Below are 13,398 nucleotides of genomic sequence, written 5' to 3'. Positions count from 1 at the left end.
AATATCACCACACGCAATAGTTGAAGTGCGTTGCTCTGAAATGGCGAAGTAAGGTGAGATGACCTCCCGCTTTCCGTAGGACTGGACCTTTCCATATTCACATTTCGAGCGATCGACTGCAATATTTAAATAAATTTCCTAAATCACTCCTATTTTTAAAACATCTTTCTAGGCTTTGACTGCACATTATTTTTAAAATATATGAGGTTTTATTTAAGCTGCGAATTTCAAGAGTTTCCCTCTCTTCCCCACCTTTCAAATGTTCCGCTAGTCCCCCCGGTGTTTGCGGAATGGTTCCGTCCGGAGCTCGAACTGTTTAGCGGGAAGCCGCTACTCCAGGTCGAGCTAACGGCGTCAACAAAACACTAAAGAAAGTGAGGTGAGGACATGACACCGATCCGCCGAAGCGGTTTGGTTTTGTTTTATGTCATAATATGTCCACTTTTTGTTGTTCGAAAACTCGGTAATAAAAATACTGAAGCCGTTAATAGAAAAATAATGCTCTGTTTCTCTCATATTAGGATTGAATACGTTTTGTTACAGAACGTCACGACATTAAGGTTAGCATATAATATGTAACTTAAATGTTTAGTTAAAGCTGGAACGGGTTATTCGACCCGGTACCGAGTCACATTTATTTAGTTTACTAAGCTGAGATTTCAATGACTATTAACGCCATTAGAGGGCGCTCTAATTCACAAGCCGTGAAAGAAAAGGCTGTCAGTGGGACGGTCCAACCAGCTGCTTGGTCCGGAAGTTAAGGTTCAGAAAGTGAAAATATTATAAATAATGTGTATTTATTATTACTAATATGGTTGACAAAGTGTTTCACAATAAAGTTGCTCTAAAATGGTGTTATAGTAATCCAATCCAGGTCACTTAAAATTAACCTGCAGATGATTAAATGCAGCTGGATCCTTGTAAAGCAGAGAGACATTTGTTCGGTTGATGACCTTTTAAAACTGAAAGCTGCCTTTTCTATAATTTATTATTATTGTTATGTTCACTTTTAAGGCATCGTTGCAAGCACAATTTCTCTTCAAAATGGGTTTAGATTTCATAGGCCTGTTTTAAAATTACTTCATTTTTATTTGCAAACTCTTTCAGTAGGTTAACAGAAACTTAAGAAATTAGATGATCAACCTAAACATGTCTTCTGTTATTTGCTGACTTTCAAAAAACTGGATTTGCATTATGAAGACACTTTCAGTTGGTGTTTGAAGTGAAAAATGATTACTCAGTTTTGCTACATTTAATGATTAGAAAAATCTGATTCTTTGGTGTTTGACTTGGAAACTTGTCCATTTCATTGGCGCAACAAGTAAACATGAAGCACTCTGTAGCCTTAGAAAGCACAATTAAATAAATTTAGATCACGGCAGATTGTTGAAGCTGTAAAATTAAGGCACGTCTCTGTTTTCTCGTTCCTGCGGCGCCAGAAAGAGCCGAGGGACCAAAGTGCCTCCGGGCCAGAAGCTCGAGAGCCAGGTGAGTTTGTCCCTAAACGCTGTCTTATCAAACTGTAAACCTGAATTATAAACCTGTCGTTTATGTCCTAACTAGATGGAGTCCACCAGTCCGTCTGCTGTGGACCAAGCCAGCTTCTTTGAAGGACTGGAGCGGAATGACAGTGGGTGTCCCCCCATGTTACTGAACCAACAAATTCAACCCATTTTCCCAAATTCGTGTGTGAAATTAGTTTTGTTTACCCATTGAAAGCCAAACCTTTATCGGATCTGTTCCCTAGGCAACCCTCTTCACAGCACTGCCTTGGAGGAGCACTTGGATGTCCAGGAGGAGGGACAGTTGGACAAAAACCGAGGTCAAAGAGGAAAAATTGCTCCTGTGGAAAAGCAGGGAGCTGCTGCGAAGAGAAAAGTCTCAGTAGGCGAGGATGAGGAGAGGAAGAAGAAGAGCAGGACTGATACAGGAGGGAAGGGAAGAGCCAGGTAACGTTCGGCGCTTTGTTCCTGTATTCCACATCATTTTGGCAACAGTTCAGATCTGTTGCTCATCGGCCAACAATCAGGCAACAAAAGGGAGCAGCACAAAGGCAGCCGGGCGAGACAGCGGAGAGGTCCAAAACGACCCAGTCCACGACCAGCCGGCGTCTGAGTGGGAAGAAGCCTGTTGCGATGAGGAAGGCCCCGGGAAGGACGTCTGCTGGAAGGTCAGAGCGCTAACGGAAAGACTCCTCTAGACTAGCCAGCAGCAAATAGCAAACACCTGGTGTAACTGAACATCTGCTGGGCTTTTCATATGAGCTACTTCTCAGTGCAGTGTTGGTAAAAACGTTGTTAAAGGGTCAATAGAGGAGCCATGTTGCGATGTCTTCCTGAAGGCGGAATCTTTCCCTTCCAGACCGGCACAGAGGCAGCAGCTGGAGGAGGAGGGCGAGACGGCGAGCGAATCAGCTGACGAGAGGACTTCAGAGTCTGAGGTAAAGATTGTTAGAAGACGATATTTGAAAGCAGGATCGGTGAGGGAAAGTTGACAGGAAAGTTGAAAATATCACTTGATAATTGTGTGGTTTTGGAAGACTGGAAGATCAATACCTGAACAGCAACTACAAAATGCTAACATTTTAAATAAGCAATGCTGAGCCTGGTGGGGGGCACAAGTAAAGCCTGGTGGCCCGCCAGGCTTATGATGGACAGGGGGAAAACCCTGACAAACACAGAACCTCTCCACATTTCTACAAAAGTTTTGTGTTGGTACATTAAAAATGACAGAGTCTGGAGAATAAATGCTGTTCACACAACTTATTTATTTATTTTTTTTGTCTCTCCAGGAGGAGTCTGACTCTGATGGAGCTCGGAGGAATCGCAGGAGGAACAGCAGGAAGCTCCCTTCCTCTGATGAGGAAAATGATGAAGGCAGCGTTTGGGTATGAATCCATGTTCTGCCTGAAAGCAGCAGCATGACGTTCGTATGACCGTTTCCATTTTTTGCTTGTCATTTTCCAGCATCCGAGTCCAGTGACGACTAAACGCCTGAGTAAACAGCTCAGTTTGGGAAGAAAGTCCTCATCAGATAAGAGTATGTTGAAGATTTTCAAGTAAAAACCAAACATGTTTCCAAGCTCCAGTGTGCTCGTATTGAGCTGTAGATGTGAATATTTGCAGCTAAAGATGCCAGAGCTGTCGGCGGCCGGGGAGGATCCCAGTTAGAGGTGGTGCTGGATGCCGTGCTGGATTTCTGCCAGCAGTACAGGTAAAATTGCCCACATGCCGCAACCTGCAAACCAACTCTTTCACTTTGCATCAAGAGCCTCTTTCACTTCTTTTGTGCACCGGTTTCCAGCGAGACGGTGGAGTCGGCGGGAGTCAGAGAGTCTGTCGGTTGTTTCGCCAACAACGTGAAGGCTCATCTGGAGGAACAGGTTCGCCCTGCGACATCGCTTCTCCATCACACGCGCAAACACTTTGGCACGCAGTCTCAAAGACTAAACACGATGTCACGATTAATCCCCAATAAATCTGAAAATGTGACTCTTGTTTGAAAATACCAGATGCATTCTTTGAGTTTCTTTTCTTCCTCAGATCTCATCTCTGAAGGACTTCCGGTCTTTGAAAAGAGAGAACATAAAGGTAACATTCATGCTTCTGCAGCGTGACATCCAGCAACTCCAGGTAGTGGCTAGCTGCTAGCCGCTAGCATCTAGAGGGAGGCTTGCTGGTGACAAGCTGATCGGTTCTTTGCGGCTTCTGTTTCGGCAGGTGGGCTCTCTGATTCGAACGAAGACTCGGAGACTGTTGAACGCCAAACACGAGCTAACGAGGTAAACATCTAATAATTAGATTTTTTCTCCATGTGTCGTTTTTGAAGGGACGTTGTGCACAGTGTTGGAGTTTGTGAATTCCTCTTGTCGGGGTTTGGTCATGCAGGGCAGAGAGGCAGCTGTGGCTGCTGGAGAAGGAGAAAGCGGAGCTCCAGCAGAGACTAGTCGATCTCAGAAGAGGCAGAGCGTTCCTCCGCGACGTCAGGGAGCTGACCACGCGTTACCTGGCCTACAGACGCAAGCACCCCGCTGAGAAAGAGACGGTAGAAACGCAGCGGGATGCTGACGATAGACGGCGAGATTTAGATACTTTCTGTGAAAACGGTGACCACCACATTTGTATCCCCGGTGGTGAAGACGTCAGCTGTCAAGACTGTCGTATTCTCACTCTGAAATGTTTAGGTTGTAATTATTAGGAGTACTAGAAAACAGTTGTCAAATAATGCATCTTTGCTTTGTTCTCTTTTTCACCCTTGTCCTACTGAAACATTCAGTTTTGGATTATACTTCTGTGATAATAATAAAAAAAATTAATAGAGGGCGTTTTACCCATTAAGGCCGGTTGCCGAAGAGTTAAGCATTCACTAGATTTTTGTGTTCATCAGAAGGAACAATTTTATATTTAGTTGCCTTTTATATCATAATGGATTATCATATTTGAGGCATAAGTGATGGGACATTTTATTTCTTTTGTTGCAGTTTGGAGCATCCAGTTTACCGGCTCTGTTGTTGGAAACAAAGCTGATTCAGAGACCAGTTCATCCTCCCAGTCAAGTCCAGGCTAAGAAGACGGCTCGCAAATAATGAGCATTTTTTGTATGTAACTATAATGTAAGATAAACATGTTCAATAAATGCGGCTTTTCAATATGTTTCAGTGGATTTAGTATGATTAATTATATCAGTACTGGTGACATAAGAATATAGAGAATATAGAGGTGAAATGACTTGAAACTACTCGGTTAAATCAAGGTTAACCGCGAGCGCTTAGTCAGCCAATCAGCTTCTGTCCGTCCCTTTTTTTTCACAGCCAATCAGAGATGCAGCGTCTCTGATTTGCTGAAAGTCAGGTTTATACCCTCGAGAAAAGAACAACTATATTTTGTCTTTAAGTTCACACACATTCTATATAGCGCTTCTACCACGCGTCTCTGCAAAAGGTAGGTTCAAGGTGACTATCGTGAGCGTGTTGTTGTTGTCGACGGTAAAGAGCCGGAAACCTCTGAGGTGTTTAGTCGCGTGTGGTCCAGCTGTATCGATAAGGTGGGTGTTCCAGACAGTTTGGTACAGCAGCAGAACACAGGAAGTCTTTTGGGTGCCTGGCTCCTCGCGAGGAATTAACAAATGACCTGTTAACAAATGACCTATTAATAAATGACCTGTTAATTGTCGCTTGTTCCAGTATGACGTCGAAAGATAGTCACGTTAATGGTTCCCCGAATGTTATCCAATCGTTTACTGTAAACTGGGCTTGGTGTGATTACGCAGCTATAAAGTGATTCATACCTGTTGGATAAATTATTTTCATTTTCGTTTTTTTTTTTTTTTTTTTTTTTTTTTACTTAGCATTTGCTGTATATATAGAGCTGTGAACGCCGAGTGTTTAAATAGTAGCTACTTTGACTTTGAGCCTTGAAAAAATTCAGAGCAACACATTCAACGTTTGTTTCAGCTGAACAAATGCGTGACGAAAAAAAGCCTCTGCTCTGTAGAGCGGACACAGGAACTGCACTGTGTCCGCAGCCTGTGTCTGGTTTTAAAGGTTCATGTTCCTGAACTGAAATTCTGGAGCTGATCTGCAGATTACAGATTAAACTCCTTGTCACGTCAATGACTCATGTTCCTACAAAAACACCTGGTAACTTAAAAACAAACGATCTTCTGCAGGGATAAGATAAGACCACTGCGGCTACCTGGCTGAATGATCCGTGTTTAAATGTGTTCAGACACACAAAGATGTAAGCAGGTTAGAGGCAAAAAGAGCCTCAAAAGCTGTTTGCTGGTTTACATCTTCCTATTTGGTTTTCTACAAGCGATTGACAAACACAAATAGGGCCCTGTTGTGAAGCAGGAGGAGAAAGCTACAGTTTTCAAACATATTTTTGGCATGGGAAACATCTGAAAAGTGTGGCGTGAGCTTGTATTCGGACCACTCCCAAATGACTCATTTGTAAAAGCACTTTTTTGCTGTAAGAACACCGACGTCTAAAGTTTTCTGGGGTATGCTTCTCGCAGATTCTTCTTCTTTTTTTTTTAACTTCTCTCGAGTTCAAACTGGATGGAGAACGTCTGTGAACAATATTTTTTTTCTAAGTCTTGTCTGTAGTGGATCTTGATCTGGGCTTTGACTGGACCTTTCTAACACGAGGTCTTAAAATCCACATGTGTCTAGCGGGAATCTGCAGGACCTGCTGGCTGCATTTATAATGACATCAGTGAACACACACAGAGGGACTTTGAGCTTTTGACATTAAACCGTCGGCTTCACTGGGTTTTATTGAGGTCTTTCAAAGCAAAAGGGAATAAACACATAATGCATATTACTGATCTGTTTTATATATTCACTGTATAAGTTCACTAAATAATTAATAAGAGATCATTTGCACCAGGTTTATGTTAAACTTGTTTCTATTATGTGTAGTTTAATGGTCTTCTACATTGTCAGATGAAACCCGGTGAAGTTTGTCCGGAACATTCTGCTTCAGAAGACACAAGGGAAATTTTCTCCGTTTCCAAGACAGTTCCACTCGAGTGATTCTAAAAATCGCTGCTTCTCAGCAGGAAATAAGACTCCTAGATGTTGTCCCTTATCTTCTGCTCTGATTTCTCCTTTGCTGATTATTTTTGTCTGCTGATGTCTGTAGGAACATGGCGGAGAATGGCAAACACAGAGACCAGGCTAAAGACACCGTGGACGCCTCTAAATTCTCTCTGAAAAGGTAGCGACTGTTTCTTTGTTTTGTTTCTGGTGTTTTTTCCAGGCCTCTCTCCCCTTTATGAACGTAAACTGCTATCAGTGCCAGTTCATCCTGCTTTCCACAGAAACCAAGTTCGACTGATAGGGAACTTTTTATATCCAGCTTCTGTTCATGTTAAACTAGGTTGAAAGCCATTTCCACTTTTGTCATATCATTATTATTTAGTGTTTTTTTATTTTTTATTTTGTGGGCTCTAGTGTCCCTTATATGAAAGTAGGCTGACAGGAATGGGGGCAAAGAGAGGTGAGAAGACAAATATGGTCGGGTCTGGGAATCAAACCTGCGACGGCCGCGTCGAGAACTCAAGGCCTCCAAACGTGGATTGCGTGATCCCCTAAGGCACCACAGCATGTGGTGATGCACAAGTACTTCTGGTTTGAGTGAAACAGCCTCAGGAGTCTTTGTGTGTTTCCATGTGTGCAGCAGCAGCAGCACAGCTCCAGCAGCAGCTGATGATGATAACAGCTCAGGTTCTCCCTCTGACCTTTTCTGCTACCGAATGGACTATCCCTGCATGGGCGTCTGCCTCATTATCAACAACAAGAACTTCCACAAAAACACTGGTAGGATATAGATCATGTTTGTCACTAAAAAGGACACTGGTTCTTAAGTAATCACACTTTACCTTCATTTTTTATTTTGATTTTTTTTTTATTTTCAAAGTTTGATCCTAAAATAAAAATATTGAGCTATGATTATTTTTGTTCAGGTCTCACCAAAAGCTTAAATATAAATCAACTTTGAACAAGTTTTTATCTCTGATTAAAGCTGCCTTACTCATATTTTAGACCACAGATTATTTTTCTAAACTACTTCTGTTATCATTACAATTTATTTTTACTGTGTCAAGAAGTCAGGTTTTATTATGATCTTCTTATGTAAATGTCTTGTGTTGTGTGTGTTTATATATGTTGGTGTTATAGTTATCAGTTAATTATTTTTCTTCTCATTTATTCACCTAACTTGGACCTGCATGTTATTGTATCATTCAAGGCACACGGTTCACATAGATTGGTCAGTCAGATCTTTGAGGTTTTTGTTTTATTTAACATTTTTCCTCCTGTTTCTACTTTCTTAAACTCTTCACACTTGGCTTTGCTCATTGTTTTAACAACACGCTGCCCAGATATGGCCTCAGAGTCTCGGCACAAGTTGATTAATTACATTTGCTTCATCAATGAAGACAAAGAAATCCGATTTACCAGCCCGAGTCATTTAATGTATGAATTGAGCCAGAAATATGACATAAGAATAACTTCTCCTTAAAATGTTCGCTTTTAAAAAAAAATCTGCTTTCTTGAAACAAGATGGAAAAAGTAGTTAAAGATGTGTTAAAACATATACGTTTAATCTCATTTTATATTAATAGATATTTACTCTTGCTTGGATTCATTCATTTCTTTTTTTTTTTTTATCCTTTGCTCTAACGAAAGAAGCCTTCAATAAAATCCATCAAACACAATGTGTGTGTGAACTCACCCTGTTGTGGTGTGTTTGGAAATTCTGCGATTTTCAAAATGTCATGAAATGCAGGCCACAGATCTCACACTGGCTCCATCGAGCTGCTGTCCAGACGCTAAGCGGATTTCCTGTTTATCTTCCTTCAGGAATGAGCTGCCGAAATGGAACCGATGTTGACGCTGCTAATGTTGCTAAGACATTCACTAAACTGGGTTACAAGATCAGATTGTTGAATGACCAGACCATGGATGACATAATAAAACGGATGAAAGCAGGTAACTAAAGCTGATCAACTCCGATTCGTTTAAGTCACAAGAGGAATCGTTTTCATCAGGGTGTACTCTTGTGCCTCAGACTGACCAAAGTATCTTCTTCCATGTGTCCTGCATGTTCAGCTTTGTCAACTGTGCATCACAGGCCAGTGCTGAGTTGGTGGGAACATTTTAGACTGTAGCTTTGTTACAAAACAGCCACAAAGAAGCTGCTTCTCTTTACAGCAAACATGACAGACTAATGTTCTGTGTGGCTTATAAAACTTCTGCAATGTTTTTTACTCTGGTAGATCTCTCATCTGTCAGTGTGTGGTGTTGCCTTTTGTTCAAGGAATTGAGCTTAATCACAGTTCTGAACAAGGTGCTGGATCAGAGCAGCCTCCATGATCAGCTTCACCCACGAACCCTGGAGCACTTTGGTGAAGAAACGTGGATTTTCCAGCGTTCTTAACTTGTCACAAGTTAAGAGTGATAGCAAAGTGACTCAAAGAGCAGGATGCAGACATTCTTGACCTCCCAGATCTCAACCACACTGGGAACCTTGAGGTCACTTTTTAGAGAGGGGGGGTAGTGGTATGCACAGACATGTTGAGGCGCTAAAGTGGGAAGAAAGGATACCTTATGCGCCACATGGAACTGCTGGCTGACTTAAGGGTGTGAGATTTTTTTTACAAACGCAGCTTAAGCACCAATTATCGATCATCAGTAGCCAGATGTTGTCTGATGCAGATGTTTAGTTTTGTTCAGTACTTTACATGTTGGAAACAACAGAACAGAGTATATCTATACAACAGCGCAAAATATAAGTTCTTCTGCATGTAGTCAGTGTGATCGATGACAGAAACTGTCCTTAGATTCTTAGATGAACATCTACAAGCTCTGAGAAGTGATTTCAAATTTGTGTTGGACAGAATTACAAGAATGTGGGGCACTAGTAAGGATTTCTGGCTTTTATTTCCAGAAATGATACTTTGGGCACTATACACTGCAAATGATAACAAAAACAGAAATAAAAACTGTTTTTGTCCAGAGGAAAAAGAGCCAGGTGCTCTAGCATCCCTGGCAGAAGGAGACATTGAAGCAAATGATACGTTATGATCAGGATGGGTAACCAGTTGTCTGACTTTTGTTCATAAGCTGTTATCCACCACGTTGGAGTAAATTACTGCCTAATAAACGCTGTAAATATTGTTTCTGCACCATAAGCAGATTTGTGGCAAGCTTCTAAAAGGTTTAGTTGCTCTTCATTCTACCATAACTTAAAGAAACAGTCTTAAACACCCTGCTAAGTGTTAAACTTCTGTCAGACGCTGTCAATAGTTTATGCTTATGCCATAACAATAACACTGATGCACTGACAAAGAACTAAAATGGCAGAACAAGAATAATTTGCCGTCTATTGACTAACAGCATAGCTTCATCTTCCTGGTCTCGCTGGGCCACCTCATCCTGCCAGCAACGGCAAAATGTGACCGGTGCTACGATCAACGCTGACTCTAGGAAGAACCTCAAACTCTCATTTTACCAGACAATCAGACACAAATTCATCTGTATCTGATTGTTACGGATGAATTTGTAACAATCTACAGAGTTGTGGCTTGCAAATGATATTAATTAATATAATTTGGTTCACAAATATCCAGAAATGCCCTGGTGTAAGGGCTTGTGTCGCTCTGTGTGCAGTGGCTGAGGAGGACCACAGTCAGAACGCCTCGTTTGTGTGTGTGCTGCTCAGCCATGGAGACCAGGAGATGATTTACGGCACAGATCGGTCCGAAAAGCTTGAAAAGCTGATCAATTGCATCAAAGGACGTCATTGCATGAGTCTGGTGGGAAAACCAAAGCTCTTCTTCATACAGGTCAGCTACAGTTCATTAGCTGAAAATGCTATGCTTTGTGGGAGTTATCGTGGGAGTGTGGAGGGGGAATCGAGTGAATCTGATTGTTTTTCATCTCTCTCTTTCTTTCACCTCGTCGTTCTTCGCGTCCCAGGCGTGCAGAGGTACAGAGTTTGACGACGGCGTAGAGACGGACACCGCGGTAGACGAAACGTCTGAGAAGATTCCTGTGGAGGCAGACTTCATGTACGCGTACTCTAGTGCTCCAGGTAACTTAATCTCATTGAATTTCTCTTCAACTTTCTTACCTGAACCTCCCCTCTAACTCGTCACTCCACCTGACAGGCTATTACTCCTGGAGAAACACCACCAACGGCTCCTGGTTCATACAGTCACTGTGTGAAAGTCTGGCCGAGTACGGTGGAAAGCTGGAGCTGATGCAGATCATGACGCGAGTCAACCACAAGGTGGCGTTCCACTTTGAATCTTCTTCCAACTTGCCTGGATATAGTGGAAAAAAGCAAATCCCCTGTGTTGTGTCAATGCTGACCAAAGACTTTTACTTCTCAACTAAATGAATTCATAAAGTGTTCCCCTTTGGGATGTAGAACATACTTTCAAAGTATTTATTATTTTATTTAGAGTAGAAACAAAATTAGACTGTTTTTTTTTAAGATTTCAGAAAAATCACATCAATCATGTATTTTTTTTAAAAATAAACTATTAGGCCTATTGTGCAGAGGCGGTTCACCTTCAGGAGTAAAACCAACACGGCACAAGAACGTCAGACTAACAGTGAAATATGACGGTGGTTGTGTGATGGTACGGGCCAGTTTTGCTTCTTCAGAACCAGGACAACCTCCAGAATTTGATAGAATCATGAATGTTTGCTCTCTACCAAAGCATCCTGAAGGAGATTGACTGACCATCAGTTCTTACTGTTAAAACCTTTGGACACTATTATGAAGCAGGACAATGAGGAAAATGATGATGTACATTCAGGTCTTAGATTTGGGGCGCAATCACTGTTTCCACATCTATCACACGGAGGCGGGTTGGTCATGATAGTTTATTTTCCCTTTTAATAAATAAAATGATTTGAAAACGTGTATTTTGTTTTTACTCGGGTTATCTTTGTCGTTAAAATGTCTTTGTTTTCTCCAAATTATCGTAGAACTGCTTTCACTTTGATTAATGAACACAAGACGGTTATCGGCTTTAGCTGCTCAGGCTTTTTATGGTTTCCAGTGCGGTTTATTACAGCCTGCTGTAACTTTCCAGGTCCTTAAAGAGACATTCCCCCTGGTTTGATTACAATTTCAATCTGACTGCCAGAATTAACAGCCACTTAATAATTCTACTACTGATTTTAACACTGTAATAAACAGAAAATATCCTTTAAACTCTAGATCATTAGATAAATACTGTTAGATGGAGTCATAGGCAACTGTTTTCATTAAGATGTGTAGAGGGCAGTGGTTAATCCATCATGTCACATCTAAATCCTTTCAATAAGTTCAGCGCTAATCTCAAAGGAATTATCTTTCAACTCACAATTCCATGAACACAATTCCTAAGTTAGCTCATAACACATGTCAGAAGCATCTAGTTTTCCTAAAAAAACCTGTTGGGACTTGCAACATCCTGGAACACGCTTTCTTGGAACTCCAGCTGTTTGCCCTTTTTGTCTTCCTGGAACGGACTTGTTCTGAAAACAAATATTTCAGCTCTGAGTTGTTCCAGAAATATGACTCTTTTAGCATGTAGCGCAGCGTTTCAGCTGCCTTTCACATTAATCCAATAAATTATTTTTCCATTGTCGAGGAGATTTGGTGATTCCCTGTAAGAATGAGGCGGATGATTTAAGACAGTTGGTGAATCAAATAACATTGGAAGCCAGTTTTTCTTTGCTTGCTGTGTTTCTGAGCCAGAGGATGCTGTCATGTGTTCTGAGGCCCAATATAACAAGGTTCTCTTTCAGGTTTTCAATGGCTTTATTACGGTTTACTGGAATGAATCCATCATTTAAAATTGAAACATGGGAAAATGTTTCTATTTTTGCTGTTTGAACACCGTTGGAAGACGTGCTGTGATTTAACTAGTAACTTAAGGTAACATGAATATTTGGAAGCCTCCTCATGAGAGACTGATATAACTGACCTGCTGTGCATCTACCACTTTGAAAATCTTTATCCTTGTTTCCTATTCCTTTATTTGTTTTCAGGATCTCCATCTTTAGCTCATTGTCACCAGACAGCAACACAAATCAAATGAAGAAATAAATAAGTAGTGCGCCAGAAACAAACGTTCTGCCATCATCGTTCTGGCGCCCCTTCTCACCCAGCGCCCCCATGGGTAGGTCATACCCCTCTTTTTTTTTACGCCACTGCACTGCACTTGTCAATGTGTGTATGAAATGTGATTCAGAAGAATTTGCATTCCATGAGAAATCATAAATAAACAAATGAATAATCAATGTGAGCCTGCAGCCTCTAGAGGACGCTATTGGAAGTTTTAGAGCAGGTCTTCACTTGTTTCAGGAACAAGTGAAGTGAACAATATTTATAAATATATGTATATATATACACTTCCAGAATCCTCTTCACACACATTAACATGCCCTGTAAAAATCTGCACCTTTCCCAAATACTGTAAATAAATCCTCCTCTCCTAAATCAGCTTACATGACCAAACTTTTCCTGTTGACATTCAGACTGTGCCCAGAGCGTCGCCTGCAGAACATGCCTGGCACAAACAGATACTCCCTGCCTGTGGCGAACCAAGGGGTGAAGCAATACGGAGTGGATACCCAACACGTCCTGACACAGTCACTCTCTGTTCCTCAATGCAACATGTTGTTTTCTCTATAGTGGGAACAGAAATTATGTGTATTATCTACAATCCATATAAAATTCCCAGGAGTTCAAGCAAAATCTGCTTGGACTTCAAAACTTACATTTTCACCCGGTGAGATTCTAATCGAGCTTCCCTGTGGAAATCGCTTTGAGCATTGAAAAGAAGATAAAAATGAAAAAACAACAGCAACAACAAAGGAAACACTAGTAAGCA

General features: G+C 41.3%; 2 protein-coding genes across 4 annotated transcripts; both read left to right on the top strand.

The window, feature by feature from the left end:
* Positions 1–281: 281 nt before the first annotated feature.
* On the top strand, positions 282–4,650 carry cenpu (centromere protein U). Of its 2 annotated transcripts, XM_055034597.1 has the most exons (15): positions 297–379; positions 522–560; positions 1,440–1,488; positions 1,564–1,630; positions 1,748–1,949; positions 2,030–2,170; positions 2,362–2,440; positions 2,792–2,887; positions 2,967–3,039; positions 3,126–3,213; positions 3,304–3,382; positions 3,543–3,632; positions 3,720–3,781; positions 3,888–4,044; positions 4,481–4,650. In XM_055034597.1, exons 4-15 carry the CDS (start codon positions 1,564–1,566, stop codon positions 4,583–4,585), a joined length of 1,239 nt encoding a protein of 412 aa, XP_054890572.1. In that variant the 5' UTR covers positions 297–379; positions 522–560; positions 1,440–1,488; the 3' UTR covers positions 4,586–4,650. The 2 variants fall into 2 exon arrangements, with proteins under 2 accessions (XP_054890571.1, XP_054890572.1); XM_055034596.1 differs by lacking the exon at positions 522–560 and having other exon boundaries at positions 282–379.
* A 182-nt stretch (positions 4,651–4,832) lies between these two features.
* Positions 4,833–11,438, top strand: LOC129362835 (caspase-3-like). Of its 2 annotated transcripts, none has more exons than XM_055034600.1 (7): positions 4,833–4,940; positions 6,645–6,719; positions 7,185–7,321; positions 8,366–8,494; positions 10,175–10,350; positions 10,484–10,598; positions 10,675–11,438. In XM_055034600.1, the coding sequence occupies exons 2-7, from the start codon at positions 6,649–6,651 to the stop codon at positions 10,905–10,907; spliced, it is 861 nt and encodes a 286-aa protein (XP_054890575.1). In that variant the 5' UTR covers positions 4,833–4,940; positions 6,645–6,648; the 3' UTR covers positions 10,908–11,438. The 2 variants fall into 2 exon arrangements, with proteins under 2 accessions (XP_054890575.1, XP_054890574.1); XM_055034599.1 differs by having other exon boundaries at positions 7,182–7,321.
* The last annotated feature ends 1,960 nt before the right edge of the window (positions 11,439–13,398 follow it).

The sequence above is a fragment of the Poeciliopsis prolifica genome, unplaced genomic scaffold (genome assembly GCF_027474105.1).
Source record: "Poeciliopsis prolifica strain line A6 unplaced genomic scaffold, Auburn_PproV2 SCAFFOLD009, whole genome shotgun sequence".
In the NCBI taxonomy this organism is placed as follows: Eukaryota; Metazoa; Chordata; class Actinopteri; order Cyprinodontiformes; family Poeciliidae; genus Poeciliopsis; species Poeciliopsis prolifica.
Note: the sequence above shows the minus strand (reverse complement) of the source record. Positions and strands in the feature narration are given on the sequence as shown.

What these genes read in the sequence shown, in the direction of transcription:
- cenpu (XM_055034596.1), top strand. Translation starts at nt 1,564, where the DNA reads ATGGAGTCCACCAGTCCGTCTGCTGTGGACCAAGCCAGCTTCTTTGAA. An exon ending in AGGACTGGAGCGGAATGACA is followed by an intron (nt 1,631 to 1,747) that starts GTGGGTGTCCCC and finishes TCTGTTCCCTAG; the next exon opens with GCAACCCTCTTCACAGCACT. An exon ending in GTGACATCCAGCAACTCCAG is followed by an intron (nt 3,633 to 3,719) that starts GTAGTGGCTAGC and finishes CTGTTTCGGCAG; the next exon opens with GTGGGCTCTCTGATTCGAAC.
- LOC129362835 (XM_055034599.1), top strand. Translation starts at nt 6,649, where the DNA reads ATGGCGGAGAATGGCAAACACAGAGACCAGGCTAAAGACACCGTGGAC. An exon ending in GAACTTCCACAAAAACACTG is followed by an intron (nt 7,322 to 8,365) that starts GTAGGATATAGA and finishes ATCTTCCTTCAG; the next exon opens with GAATGAGCTGCCGAAATGGA. An exon ending in CGCGTACTCTAGTGCTCCAG is followed by an intron (nt 10,599 to 10,674) that starts GTAACTTAATCT and finishes TCCACCTGACAG; the next exon opens with GCTATTACTCCTGGAGAAAC.